The sequence below is a fragment of the Pseudorca crassidens genome, chromosome 15 (assembly GCF_039906515.1).
Source record: "Pseudorca crassidens isolate mPseCra1 chromosome 15, mPseCra1.hap1, whole genome shotgun sequence".
NCBI lineage: Eukaryota > Metazoa > Chordata > Mammalia > Artiodactyla > Delphinidae > Pseudorca > Pseudorca crassidens.
Genome location: NC_090310.1, coordinates 243,045 through 255,915, shown reverse-complemented (window position 1 = coordinate 255,915; position 12,871 = coordinate 243,045). Strand labels below are relative to the sequence as shown.

Here is a 12,871-nt window from a genome sequence, read left to right as displayed (position 1 = left end):
TGGAATCACCAGGAGATGGTGACGGGTGGGGTGGGGACCCTCTCCAGGGGCTCCTGACGCCTCCTGCCACAAAAGCTGTCTGAGGAGGGCCTTGGGAGAGTGATTCGGGGACGGGGACACTGCTGGTTCTGTTGAGGGAGCTCGGCTTTGTGGCCGAGTGTCCCCCCAGCGCTGACCGAGGGGGTGGCAGTGGGGGCAGAGTCACAGTAACAGCGATAGTGCGGCCCGGAGTGTAACCCAGCCCCCTTGGAAGGTACGGTTTTCACAACATCGTCAAATGTATTCAAAGTGGTTTCCTGGCAGCTTGGATGTTTTTCCCTTTTCCTCTGTGGTCCACCAAATTGGGTAAGTCACGGTGGTGCCTCAGGGTTCACAGGCACCGCACGCTCAGAGCTGAAATGCAGCCGCAGAGACCTCTGCAGCCTCAAGCCACTGTTTCCCATGGGGCCAGAAGTGGTCACCGGCCGCATCTGAGAGGGGTGTGGTGTCCGCCCCACAGCCGTGTTCTCTCCCAAGACTACCAAGGGATGAGCCGACGTGGCCTTTAGAGGACGTGGCGGGAAGAGCTGAGTAGATTCCCTCAACAGGCTGCTCGCACGTGTATGTGTTTCAGCACATCGTCCGCCCCATGTTCTCGTGACACCCACGAAGCCGACAGCTGGACAGGAAAGGACGTTTCCACTGCGGATGCGCCGGGAAGGGGCCCAGGCCCCAGGCCCCAGGCCCCGCTGTGAGGGCTGGTTTCACGGGTCGACTCGGCCAGGCCTCAGGACGCAGATGTTTGGTCCAACGCGGGTCTCCAGGTGTTTCTGTGAAGGTGCTTCTCAAATGCGGTTGACACCGATGTCAGTTGACCTTGGGTGGAGCCCCTGACCTCTGTGGTGAGCGTGGGCCTCCTCCAATCAGTTGAAGGCCTCCTTAAGAAGAAGAGGGCCGAGGTCCCCCAGGAAGAGGGATTCCCCGCAGCTGGCCTTGGCCTTTGGACCGAGTCCCGGCACCCACTCTTCCCTGCCGGCCTGCCTGCAGAGTTTGCACGTCAGCCCCACGGTCGTGTGAGCAGATTCCCTAACGTAAATCTTTGCCCAAGTGCACAGGCCGTCGGTCCTCTTTCTCCGGAGAGCCCTGACCAGTACCACTGCCTTCCGACCCTTCTGGAACGCTCAGGCCTCTGCTCAGGTGGGTGTAGGGGCCCGGCTGCTCCGAGGCCCCAGAGCTGCAGGGGGCGGGGCCCGGGGCTCCTGCCGCGCGTGCTGGCCCTGCGAGCGGAGCGGGGCTGCGGGACCCTGGCTCGCGGCTTCCCGTGGCTGGCAGGCCTGGTGCTGCCCTTCCTCTCTGTGGAAGCAACACCTGTGGAGGCCACGCTGGCCTTGGCGCCGGGCCCCTGGCTCCCTGCGCGTGGACCGGCCGGGTCCCGCTCCCCCGCTGTGGACCTCAGGCCACGCCAAGGCCTCATCCAGGGGAGTGGGAGCGCGGGCTGCCCCGGGCCCCCGCCCTTGGCTGGACCTCAGTCCATCCCTCTGCTCTCCTGGGTGGATGCGGGTGAGCACAGCCTGGGGCCAGTGACAGGCTGCTCTGGGAGCTGTTTCCCCAGGTGTGGAGGCACTGGCAGAGACCCGCACCTGCACAGACGTGAGAAACGGCTCCTGCAGACGCCTGATGAGTCCCTAACAGCACGTGCTGGCCTCTGGGAGCCAGGCGGGGCTGGCAGAGCTGGGCTTGCGTGACCCCAGGGTCTCCGTGCCAAGCCTCCTGGCAGGGGGCTCCTTGTCTCTGAGCTCTGTGTGCGCACACCAGCTGTCTCTGAAGCTGTGGGCGCTGCCAGCCCCTCGGACGCCTGACCCCCAAAGCTCGTGGAGCGGGTTCTCAGCCGACCAGGGCAGACCTGCGGTTGTCAACCTGGGGCCTCACAGACGTGAGAACAGAAGGCACCAGTGGGTCTTCCCAGGGGCCCAAGCGCCCCTGGCCCCTCAGGACCCGACCTGCCGCGGCCCGGGGGGCCGTGCGTGGCCTGGCTGTTCTCGGGACCTCTTCTAGTTACCGAAGCCTGGAACGCCCTGTAGCCCGAGGAGCTCCCGGCCGCCAGCAGTGGGACCTGCGGGCGTTCCCGGCTGCGTCTGGCAGGACAGACCCTGGTGGGCCTCCCCCAGGGAGAGAGGGCGTGTGGGGCTGGCAGGGAGGGGCCAGACGCGTCGAGAACGTGCCAAGTCCTGTGAGGCTTGCAGACTCAGGTTACTTCCTGGACCTCCTCTCCCTCCAGGAAGACCCTGGGAAGAGGACGTGGGTGGGGCCAGGCCTGGGTCTCAGGTCCCCTCTGCTGCAACCCTCCCCGTGGCCAGATTCCACACCTGGCAGAACCTCCAGGGCCTGGGGGCAGCTGGACAAGAGCGGGTTCCCTCCCCGCCAGCTCCCAGGCAGGCTGCACAGCTGGAGGCATTGCCATGGAAACGTGAGCTTGGATATATCATCTCCTCTCTTTGCAAATCACTTCTATGAATGTCCACAATGTTGAAGCGACTGCAAAGCAACCCCTTCGACGCTGCCATTGCCCCGGGGGCTTTCCTAGCTGATGCTGCGCCACTCACATCTCAAGGGTGTTCCGAGTTCGCCGTCGTCTCGGGAACTTTTACGGAGACCGCTGCAGGCCACAGTGCACGGATCCGAGGTCACAGCCATCTGTGACTCAGCCCGTCCGTGCCCCCACCGTGCACCAGGCCGAGGCTCAGTGTACTGGGGGAGGGGGGTGGGGGGGCGACGGCCGCCGCTGGGCAGTTTGCTGTGACTTTGCAGGGGAGGGAGAGCATGGGTCCCACATGGAGAAGGGAAGGCCAGGGAGGTGGAGCAGTGACCCCGGGTGGCAGTGGGTTGGGTATTGACGTATGAGTAGGAGTCCTCCAAATGGAGAAGGTCGGGGAAGGGCATCCAGAGGAACACTGGGCACGAGGCCAGAGGCGCCAGCTGTGGTGGGGGGCAGGGTGCTGGGGGCTGAGTGGGGGTGGGGGGTGGTGCCAACTTCGGGGCAGCAGGACCACACACACCCTCCGCTCCGGACAAGGAGTTTGGACGTCCACCCTGTGTCCCCTGCAAGGTCAGGGACATCTTGTCCAGCTGCCCAAGCTTCCCTGTGAGCCAGACGCCCACAGCCATCCCGCCCTGAGGCTCCGGCTCCCGAGGGGCCTCCCACGGGCCTGGTGGGTTTGCTCCTGTCCTGGGACCCTCCCTCGCTCGAGAACCTGTCTGAGGGGCTCACCCTGGCCCTCCGCCCGACGGGCGGCAGCCCTCACGGCTCAGTCTCGGGGGCCCCGCCAGGAGGTGCTGAGTCTGGTCGGCACCTACGCAGGGTGGGTGCGGTCTCTGTCTCCGTTAGTTGCTGTTGGGTTTCCGTGGTCGGTGCCAGACCCTCCCCGTCCAGGGAGTGAGAGCAGTGCCCCTGGCCACGGTCAGCATCAAAGGACGGCAGTCTTGGTCCAGAAAGTAGCAGGAAGATAAACTTTCCTTCTGGACCGAACCAGAAGGAATGCTTTTCCAGAAGTCAGGCTGGGCTGGGAGCCACACTGCACCTGTGTCCACTGGTCCCAGCCGACTCGGACCTCTGTCCTCCATGCCAGCTGGGTCACCAGTAATGAGAGGCATCCGGGTCTCAGAGGAGTTCTTTTTATTTAGAGACTGTAGTTTTTAAGGGCAGTTTTGGGTTCATAACAAAGTGGATGGGAAGGTGCCGAGACTTCCCACCAGCCCCTCCCCCCACCACCACGGGCACAGCCTCCCGTACTACCAACACCCCCGCCAGGTGGTGCATCTCTCACGATCGATGAACCTGCATGGACATTTCACAGTCACCCAAGGTCCACCGTGGTAGGGTTCACTCTGGGTGCTGTGCGTTCTGTGGGTTTGGACAAACGCCGTATCACACAGTAGTTTCCCTGCTGTCAAAGCCCCCTCTGCTCACCTGGCCGCCCCCTCCACGCCCCAACGCTCAGTCTTTTCACTGTCTCCCTAGTTTTGCCTTTTCCGGAATGCCATGTCGTTGGAAGCACACAGCCCGAAGCCTTTCCTCACTGGCGCCTGTCACTCAGGGGTGCGCATGTAAGTTTCCTCCGTGGCTTTTCAGGGCCTGACGGCTCACTTCTTTTTAGTGCTGGTCTGGATGGACCAGTTTGTTTATCCGTCACCTGCTGGAGGACACCTTGGTGGCTTCCAGTTTTGACAGCTCTGAATAAAGCTGCTGTAAGCACCCTCGTGCAGGCTTTCGTGTGGACGTGAGCTTCCGACCTGACCCTGTGGGTAAATACCAAGGAGCACAATTGCTGAATCTTAGAGGAGCTGGAGGTGACCCCCGACCTGGTGTCTGCTTGGTGTTCGACAGCACCTCTCCTGATCCCACGGGGTGCTCTCACACCCGGGATCGCCCAGGCCCTGTCTTGGGCGGCTCTGAGGTCCACCGAGAGGGTCAGAGGAGTCCAGGGGGCTCCCGGGTCCTGATGCATCTCCTTCCTCGTCACCTTGTCATCTGGGGGCCGGGGCTGGGGACCCACCCTCTTGGAGCCCCCCCCCCTTTTGTAGGCCCCAGCCCGTGCACCTCAGTCACCCTTGCCCTGGTGAGGATGGCTCCCAGTACCGGCCAGGCGGGCACTCCTGGGCTTTGCAATGACCTGACCACATCCCCTGTGGGCGGACGCACTGAGCCCACACGCGGTGCCCCCAGGTTGACACGCTGTCGTGTGCCTCGGGCCTCCTCGGCCGCGTGTCCCCAGGAGCATCCCGTATGTGAAGATTCCGGTGAGGCTGCCAAGGTCCGCTTCTAGGTGCCAAGGCCTGGAGCTCAGAGCTTCTGAGTTCAGGGATGAGAGCCTTTCCTAAAATGAATTTTAAAAAATTATGCCCGTAAAATGTCACTTGCTGGGATAAGACCAGTGACACAGAGGCATCTTCAGAAAAGGGTGACACCACCTCCTCTGCCCCCGTGACCGTTTGTGTGGGTCCCTCCTACAGTCCTTCTCATTGACTTGGCTCCTTCCTGATTTTTTTTTTTTTTAATTAACGTAAGAAACAGTTTTAAAAGTTGGGGATGCACCCCCCCAAAAAGTCTAAAAGCACCATCTTCCATCTTCCTCCCTCCCCTCGGCCCCCCTCAGGAGGCTGGAGGAACCCTGAGGGCCTGTGTTTCCCATCCTCAGCCGTTCCCAGCTCTGGTTTCCCTGGTATCCGCACACAGCATGAGGCGTTCCCAGACAGACAGATGTGGAACTCATTTGCTGGATTCCGAGGTCCTGCTTTACCCCGGACGGGATTCCTGGCACCAGGGGAGGAGAGATAAGCAGCGTGCAAAGACCGTTGCCATAAACACGCCTGATTTGTCCGTGGAAAGTCCAACAGATGCGCTGTCCTGGACGAATCCCCGTGCGGGGGTGTCGACTCCCTCACCCACCGCTGCCCACTGGCCGGGAGCTGGGTGGCCCGAGGGCGGCTTCTGGCCCCACCACGGCCGTGCTGCTGCAGGCCTGCGCGCGCTGGTTGCCTGAGTCTGCGGTGGCCGGCGTCGTATCTCTTCTGCAGATCAGGAAACCGAGGCTCGGGCTGTGCCTTGCCTTCCCCTGACCGCGGCCAGCACGTCGTGGAGCCAGGCTTGGACCGCGGGGAGCCGCCCAGGGCGCGGGGCTCAGGCCGCGTCGAGGGCGCCTTCCCATACCTGCCTCCTGTGTTCTTCTTTCAGTTGTCCTTTAGCTTACGGGAGGTGATGCTGGTGCCTGCTTATGGCTGTGATACTGTTTCTTTTAAGATAGATACTTATTCAAATAAAATAGTGTTTGCTTTCCCTGAACTTGGTGTCAGTGGGATCTGAGAGTGACTGCTCACTGCACGGCTGGCCTTCGCACTGACACGCTCGCGTGTCCCCTGCCCTGCTGGGCCGGATGCGCACGAGCTCCAGTCTCTGCCCGGCGCGGCTGCGGGTCCCTGGTGGGGGCTCCTCTCTCACCAGGTGCCGTCCGTACTGAGCCGCTGACCCTGACGTCCCCCAGCCCCACCCCGGGCCGCACCGTGGCGCGGGGCCAGCGGCCCACAGCCCTGACCTGTCTGCTCTGACCCCACCAGGGTGTGGGTCCTGGGGTGCCCGTGCCTGCCGTTCTCCACTGCGTAGGCTTCCCCGCCCTCGAGCGGAGTCCGGCTCACAGGCAGGAGGAGTGGGTGACGGCCCGAAGGCTGGAGGAGACGGAGGTGGGCCATGTCCCTGGGGAGGGCGAGGCCCGCGCGGGCGGGACCGCGGCTCCCGGCTGTGCCAGCGCCGGACCGGTCAGGGGGGCTCTATGCCGGGCTGGAGGGGCTGCTTCAGGGAGCGGGAAGCCCGAGGCCCTGCTTCAGCGAGTGTGTTCTCCTCGACCTTGGCTGCTTTCTGTCTCATAAAGGTCACGCGTGCCCGTTGTCGAAACCAAAGAGTTGATGTGGGTTTCGACTTTGTAGAAAAATTTAAAAACTGAAAAGCGTTGAAAGGCAAACGGGCCTTTCGTAACCCCTTCTCCTCCAGACTCCAGCAGTGACGTTTTCCTTGTGCTCCTCCCTGGCTGATTCCTATGTGACCTGATTTATTTTTAGAGTTGGGTTAGAATCAATGAGAAATTTGGGGAATATGATCTAGAGTTCTGGCAAGTGTGTTTCTCCAGCCCCCAGAATTCCGGCTCTCAACTCTCTGAGGATGTCTATGCTGCCTTCACGCCCGTCTGGGAAACGAGCTCGGACAGGACGGCTGTTCCAGGGCTGCGGTGATTTCGCTGGGATGGGAAGGCCCGGGCGTGTGCTGGTCACGCCTGTGGCCCGTGTCGTGGGAACGCCGGGCCCTGCTGGTTGGAGGTCCCACCCCATCGAGTTCGTCCGCCCGTTTCCCTCGCTCCCCGCCCTTGGGCTTGGCGGCTCTGCCTTCCCAGGACAGGAACGTCCTGCCGTTGCGTCAGGCTCGGGGGTGGCGGCCTGTCAGCCTCAGCTGCTGCAGCAAAGAGCCCCCGAACCACTGCGGTGAAGAATGAGGAAGTGTCTGTCTTGTGAATTGGTGACCCCACGGTCGTCACAGGCACCCCTGGGGGGCGTGGCTCTGTCCCTCGTGGCCCTTCCTCTCGCGGCCCCACTGCCCCTTGCCAGACCTCCCCCCGTGGAGACTGGGCTGTCAGCAGCGGGAAGAGAGTGTGGTGCAGTGCACACCCTGTTGGGGACAACATGGTCCCGTGGCCATGTGCTCCTGCAGCCCTGGGACGTGTGAGCACCGAGCGGAGCGGCCGCCTGTTCCCTGTTGGTCCTGCTTATTCAGGGCTCCCCCTGAGGACCTTTCATCTTCATGCCGTCCAGCCTGGAGGGTCTGTTATTACATCAGTCTTAACGGGTGCGCGTACATCCTCTGTGTCAAGGTCCCGAGTGGGAAAGCTCCGTGCGTCCCAGTGGAAACAGATTTCATCTCGTCAACCTGCCGTCGATCGTAAGATGGGCCGGTCCACATGTGACCAGGAGAGAAATGCTTCCAGTGACCATGGGGGATGCGGTTGGTTCCAGAGGAGGCAGAGGGCAGGGAGGTGTCTGCATGGGGCGGGGGACAAGTGAGAAACAGAACAGTGGCCCACCCGAGCCCATCCCTGCTCTCCTGTGCCCACTGAGCCCTAATCCTCACCGCTGTCCCAAGCGGGCAGGGCAGAGCCTGAGGAGTGGCAGCCAGTCGCATCGCTTGCACGTGACCTGCTCTGGCCAGTGAGCTGTGAGGGGAGGTTGCCGGGAGCTTCCAGAAGGTTTCCCTGCTGATGGCATGGGGGAGGCGTTGGGTGACCCCTGGAACTGTGGCAGCCACGGTGCCAGCACAGGGACTCGACTGAGGCCACCAGAGCAGGAGGCACGGACAAGCCTGGGTCCAGACACGTCTGTGGGCCGCTGAACTAGCCAGCCCTGAAAGCCCTGTCTCAGTCTTCTGGTTCTGCGGGAGAGCAGTTACCCTTAGTAGCCTTTAGACACCTTGAGTTGGGTTTTCTGTTGTTTGGAGCTTGAAGCATCTCATCAGATGCTTTAGGCCTGGAGTTTCACTGAGTAATTCTATCAGCTGGAACTTCAGCTCCGTCCCTGGGGTCCTGAAGAGGAAAATGATCCAGTTGTAAAATGGAAAATTGTCTAAAATGGGAATGAAAGGCATGTAAGTTATATAAGTGAAAAGGCTGCATGTAAACGATAGTTAGCTTAATGCAACGTTGTCTCAAGAAAAGCGCCGCGGTGCCGTCATCCCTGGATCTGACTGCCCTCCACTCCAGGGGCAGTTGGGAGCAGGATCCCACTCCTCTCTGTGGAGGCAGCACGGGACCACGTGTCCTGCAGGCCCTGTCCCTCTGCCGGGGTCTGTGGGCACACGGCCCAGGGAGCACTCCTGGAGTGCCCGGGCCGGGTGGAGATGGCCTGCTGCTTCCAGGTCCGGCTCCCTCTGTCAGCCAGCTTCGTAAGCACCCCAGACGCCTGCGAGCCGAGCGGCCCTGTGGCTGGAGTGGGGCCGGCGTGGGTCCGCCCAGGGCGTCCGGAGGTCCCAGTCACGGCAGGCACTGGTGGGGTCTTTTGACCGAGTCTCTTGCGGCCCGGGCGGAGGGGGTACCAGTTAACCCGGGCGCAGCCAGGCTAGCGCTGCGAGGCCGGGTCTGGGTGAGCCAGGGTGAGCGGAGCCCACCGCGAGACAGCCCAGGCTCCTCTGTGCGTCCGGGGCATCGGCAGCGGCCGGTGAGGCCAGTGGGGCTGGCGGGGTGATTCATAAGGCCTTGCTGCTACTCCTTGGGCGTGTGGGGAAGATGCCGGGTTCCGACGAGGCTCCGGCCCCAGGGCCCCCAGACGGCAGGCCAGGGGGCTCTGCGCGCGGAAGCCACCGGTGCCGGCTCGTTGCTGCCGGGCTGCGGCCCCCGAAGGCCGAGTCTCTGGTGTGGAATGCGGCCTCGCCAAGCTGCCTAGGCTGGCGTTAATCATTGAGCCCCAGTGTCGCGGACACCCCGCCTGGAGGCCAGGGGGCCGCATCGCTTAGCGGGGCGGCGTGACCACGAGGCCACGCGCCTCCTGTCCTTGAAACTTAAGCCAAGGTCAGCTCGGAGCAGCGCTGCCCTCGGAGGCACCTCCAGATTCTGCCCGTGCCCCGCCCGCGGGCAGACAGCTTGGGGCAGGAGCCAGGCCGGCGAGGATGGTGGTGCCCGGGAGGTGCCCTGGGCCAGAGCACGGCCGCAGCTCCCAGACCCCACGCCTCACTTTTAGGTGGGGGGCGTGGAGCCAGTGGGAGGGGGATGCAGGCGGTGCCCCTCGGGGGTGGCCTTGGGCACCCCCGCCTTTGCCCACCCGACCCCAGCTGGCCAACCCTCACGTGTCCCCTTGGCATTTGCAGGGCACAGCCTCCGTCCTCCAGCGCCGGTCCCCCGGTGAGGAGTATGTGGAGGTGGGGCGCCTCGGGCCCTCCGACTACTTCGGTGAGTTGTGGGGTCCGCTCCCTCCTGGGGTGGCGGCCGTCGCACAGGGCCCCAGGAGGGCCTGAGGTGAGGTCCGCAGGGGCCGTGGGAGGACCTGGCCGAGGCCTGGGCACCCTGGCGGCCTGTCCTGGGTGCCGGCGGTCCCGGGAGGGCAGGACGCGGTTCAGGACCAGGCCCGGCGCCATCTGAGTTCCAGGCGATGGTGTAAGTGTATCCCAGCGCTTTGTGGGCCGCGCTCGCGCAGACGTTCACTCAGGTGCGGCCTCGCGTCCTGAGGTTTCGCTTTTCCCCTAAATCCGCAGCCCTGACGCTCTCTCTCGCCCCCAGGGGAGATCGCGCTGCTGCTGAACCGGCCCCGGGCGGCCACCGTGGTGGCCCGGGGGCCCCTCAAGTGCGTGAAGCTGGACCGGCCCCGCTTCGAGCGCGTGCTGGGCCCCTGCTCCGAGATCCTCAAGAGGAACATCCAGCGCTACAACAGCTTCATCTCCCTCACCGTCTGAGCCGCGCTCCTGCTGCTGTGCGCGCGCACGTCCAGGCGAGGCTGGCAGCTGGCACCGCCCCTCCCTCGGGCTCACGCCTCCAGAGGTGGCGGCCCCCTCCCCGTCTCCCTTCCCCGCCCCCCACTGGCTCCTCTTAAGGGACCCGCCTTCCTCCCCACGTCTTCTGGGGTGAGGGGCCAGCTCTGGGAGGCTCTCCTCTCCTAGCAGGCTGGGCAGCTCCCGGCGGCCGACCCCTGTGATATGAGGCCACCCGGTCTGTGGCCAGGGTGTGGGGCGATGACATCCCGGGGGTCCCCACAGGCACTCCTGGGCTTGGAGTGAGAAGCTGAGGCTGAAGAGAGAGAGCGTCCAGCCCCCCCCTCAAATGCCCACCCCCACAGAGGGTCCTCCCAAGATGCCAGGGGCGGGGAGGCTCTGGCGGCTTAAGCTAGCTCCAGCCTCAGAGGGGGGTGGCCCCCCGGAGCCCACGGCATGTTTAGGGGAGTGGGCGTGACCCTCCCCTCTCCTGGAAAGCTGGGCGCACTGACCAGTTTGCCTGACCGTCAGAGGCAGGGGTCATCCTCACTGGGCTGAGACGCCCAGGAGAGGAAGGGCACGCCATGTGAGCCTGGGGCTTTCCGAGGTGTGGTGAGCATTGCTCTCGGGGCCGGGGGAGGCCCCACTGCCTTCCACGTCTTCGCAAAGCAGCTTCTTGGAGACTTGGGAGGAAGTGGAGGGATTTTCTAAAACACTTTCTGGATGAAGTTGTCAGGAACAGAGTCCCCTGTGAGTCATTCTCCAGCAGACAAGCCTCCCGTTAACCAGGAGTCTCGCCCTGGCGGGAAAGCCCGTTATCCGAGCCTCTCCCCTCCCCATGTAGGAAGAATGTGAGTCAGACCAGCCCTGGGCCCACACACCTAAGTCATCAGTCAATCGATTCCCCCTCGGAAGTGTCGTCAGGCCAACTCTCACGTGAGCTGGAGGGGCCTGGGGCCCGTGCCTCATGGGACTCCTGGTGACCTGAAGGACAAACGAAATAGTGCAGTTACCCCGATTTGCTGCTGCCCGTGCAGCCCGGGGAGGCTGCCTAGTCCGGGGTGACCCCTGCCGTTGCCTGTGGGTGTTTCTGTGGTGTGTAAGCCCTGCCCTCTTTATTGTGATGTTCTGAATGCTGCATGTGCTATTAAATGCGCAATGACGCACATCTTCCCGACTCCATGTTTTGGTCTGAAATCTTTCATAGAAGATTTCATTCCTTTTGTTTTGTTTCTGTTGTGATAAAACAGCCGTAACATAAAACTTACCCTCTTCACCGTGTTTCAGTGTCCAGTTCAGGGGCATCAGGTACATTCACGCTGTTGTGTAACCATCCCCACCATCATCTCCAGAACTTTCTCGTCTTCCCAAACTGAGACTCTGCCCCCGCTACACACTAACCCCCCTCCCCTCCCCCAGGCCCTGGCCCCCACCCCCTACTTTCTGTCTCTGTGACCCTGACTCCCCCAGGCACCTCTCCCCAGGGACCTCACAGAAGTGGAACCACACTGTCCTTCTGCGTCTGGCTCATTTCACTGTTCTGTCCTCAAGTTTCATTAGCCTGTGTCAGTGTTTCCTTCCTCATTAAGGCTGAATCATATCCCGTGTGTGGATGGACCACATCTTCTTTCTCCGTTCACCCGTCGATGGTGATGGACCCTTGGGCTTTAAGCCCTCTCTCGTGGTCCTGATGTGACGAGCTGGCCACGGTTCCCGGGGTCCGGGGGGCGGCAGCAGGGCTGAGCTCTGTGTGGCAGGAAGCAGGCCCCGGGCCCACCCCAGGTGACCACGGTCTGATGGCCTCGGGAGTTTCCAAGCAGTGACTCGGGAAGGGCGTGAAGCTGGGGAGCGTGTGCCGTCCGACCCTCGTGTCCGGACTCCGGGAGCAGCGGGGCTCTGGGCTGAGCCTCTCCCGGCCTCTCCTAAGAAGGCCGCCTCGAGGCCGCCATCCACCCCAAAGCCAAGCAAGGGCGCGTCAGCCGCCCTGTTGCCCAGAGAGCTTTCAGGCCAGTGTCCGGGCTCTGGCCTTTCCGTGGAGGCAGGGAAGGGCCCATGGGAGTTGGGGGGCAGCCTACCACGCGGCTCCCCGCAATGGCTGGACAGAGCAGGCTCCCTGGGAAAGCCGAACGGGGGCTCCGGAATAAAGACCGACCCGGAGAGGGGCTTGACCCACAGAAAGTCGCTGCCGCTGGGCCGGGCGGCAGCAGCTCCGGGGCCCACGACGGGTGCGAGCCCTGCGGGCACCTGCCCTGGGCCTTGTCTCGTGGGCTGTGAGGGGTGGTCCGTGGAGCTGGGGTGGGAGCTGCAGCTCCGCGGGCCTTGGGGGGGCTGTCGTGAGCAGTGCCTGTCCATCACTCTGGGGGCAGATGGCCCACTGCGGGGGGGGCAGAGATGGCCCTGCATGCCAAGAGCTGGGACAGGGCCCTGCTCCACACTCTCCCAGAAGCGCTCCCGGCCCCCCCGGCGCCCCCGGGCTGGGCTGGCTGTCCTGCTCTGGGGTCCCGCTGTCCCCACGTGCTTCCCGAAAACAGAAAGCAGCCACGTTAGGACCCCCGCTCCTCCCGAGGGCTCGGGCCGCGTGGCCCAGGACGCAGGGCGGGCCGAGGCCACAGGAGAGTCAGGAGGCCAACGCACACGTCCTTCAGTTTTCTTGATAAAACATCTGAATAATCAAAGCGAATCTGCACACTGCAAAGCACTGCACGGTATAAATATAAACGTGATACGACAGGAGCCACGTGTACAAAATGCAGGTGGATCAAGTGAGATTCATCTTTTCGTGTCACCAGTCCTACGCTGCCCGTGCCGGCGCGGGGGGCAGTGTCATCACGAGGGCCCGGGCCAGAGAGAGGGCGTGGGGGGAGGGACAGAAGCTACCGGCTTGGAGCTGGAGGAAGAGAC

The 12,871-nt window shown here is 63.2% G+C and overlaps 1 protein-coding gene across 8 annotated transcripts in view; it reads left to right on the top strand.

The window, feature by feature from the left end:
- PRKAR1B (protein kinase cAMP-dependent type I regulatory subunit beta) overlaps nucleotides 1-11,138 on the top strand; it is an 84,807-nt gene extending 73,669 nt beyond the window's left edge. For 3 of the 8 annotated variants that reach the window (XM_067705251.1, XM_067705250.1, XM_067705257.1), the window contains exon 10: nucleotides 5,175-5,825. In XM_067705251.1, coding sequence (XP_067561352.1) covers nucleotides 5,175-5,519 — 345 coding nt within the window. In that variant the 3' untranslated portion in view covers nucleotides 5,520-5,825. The other 5 variants (XM_067705248.1, XM_067705253.1, XM_067705255.1 and 2 more) reach the window with 5 other exon arrangements.
- The last annotated feature ends 1,733 nt before the right edge of the window (nucleotides 11,139-12,871 follow it).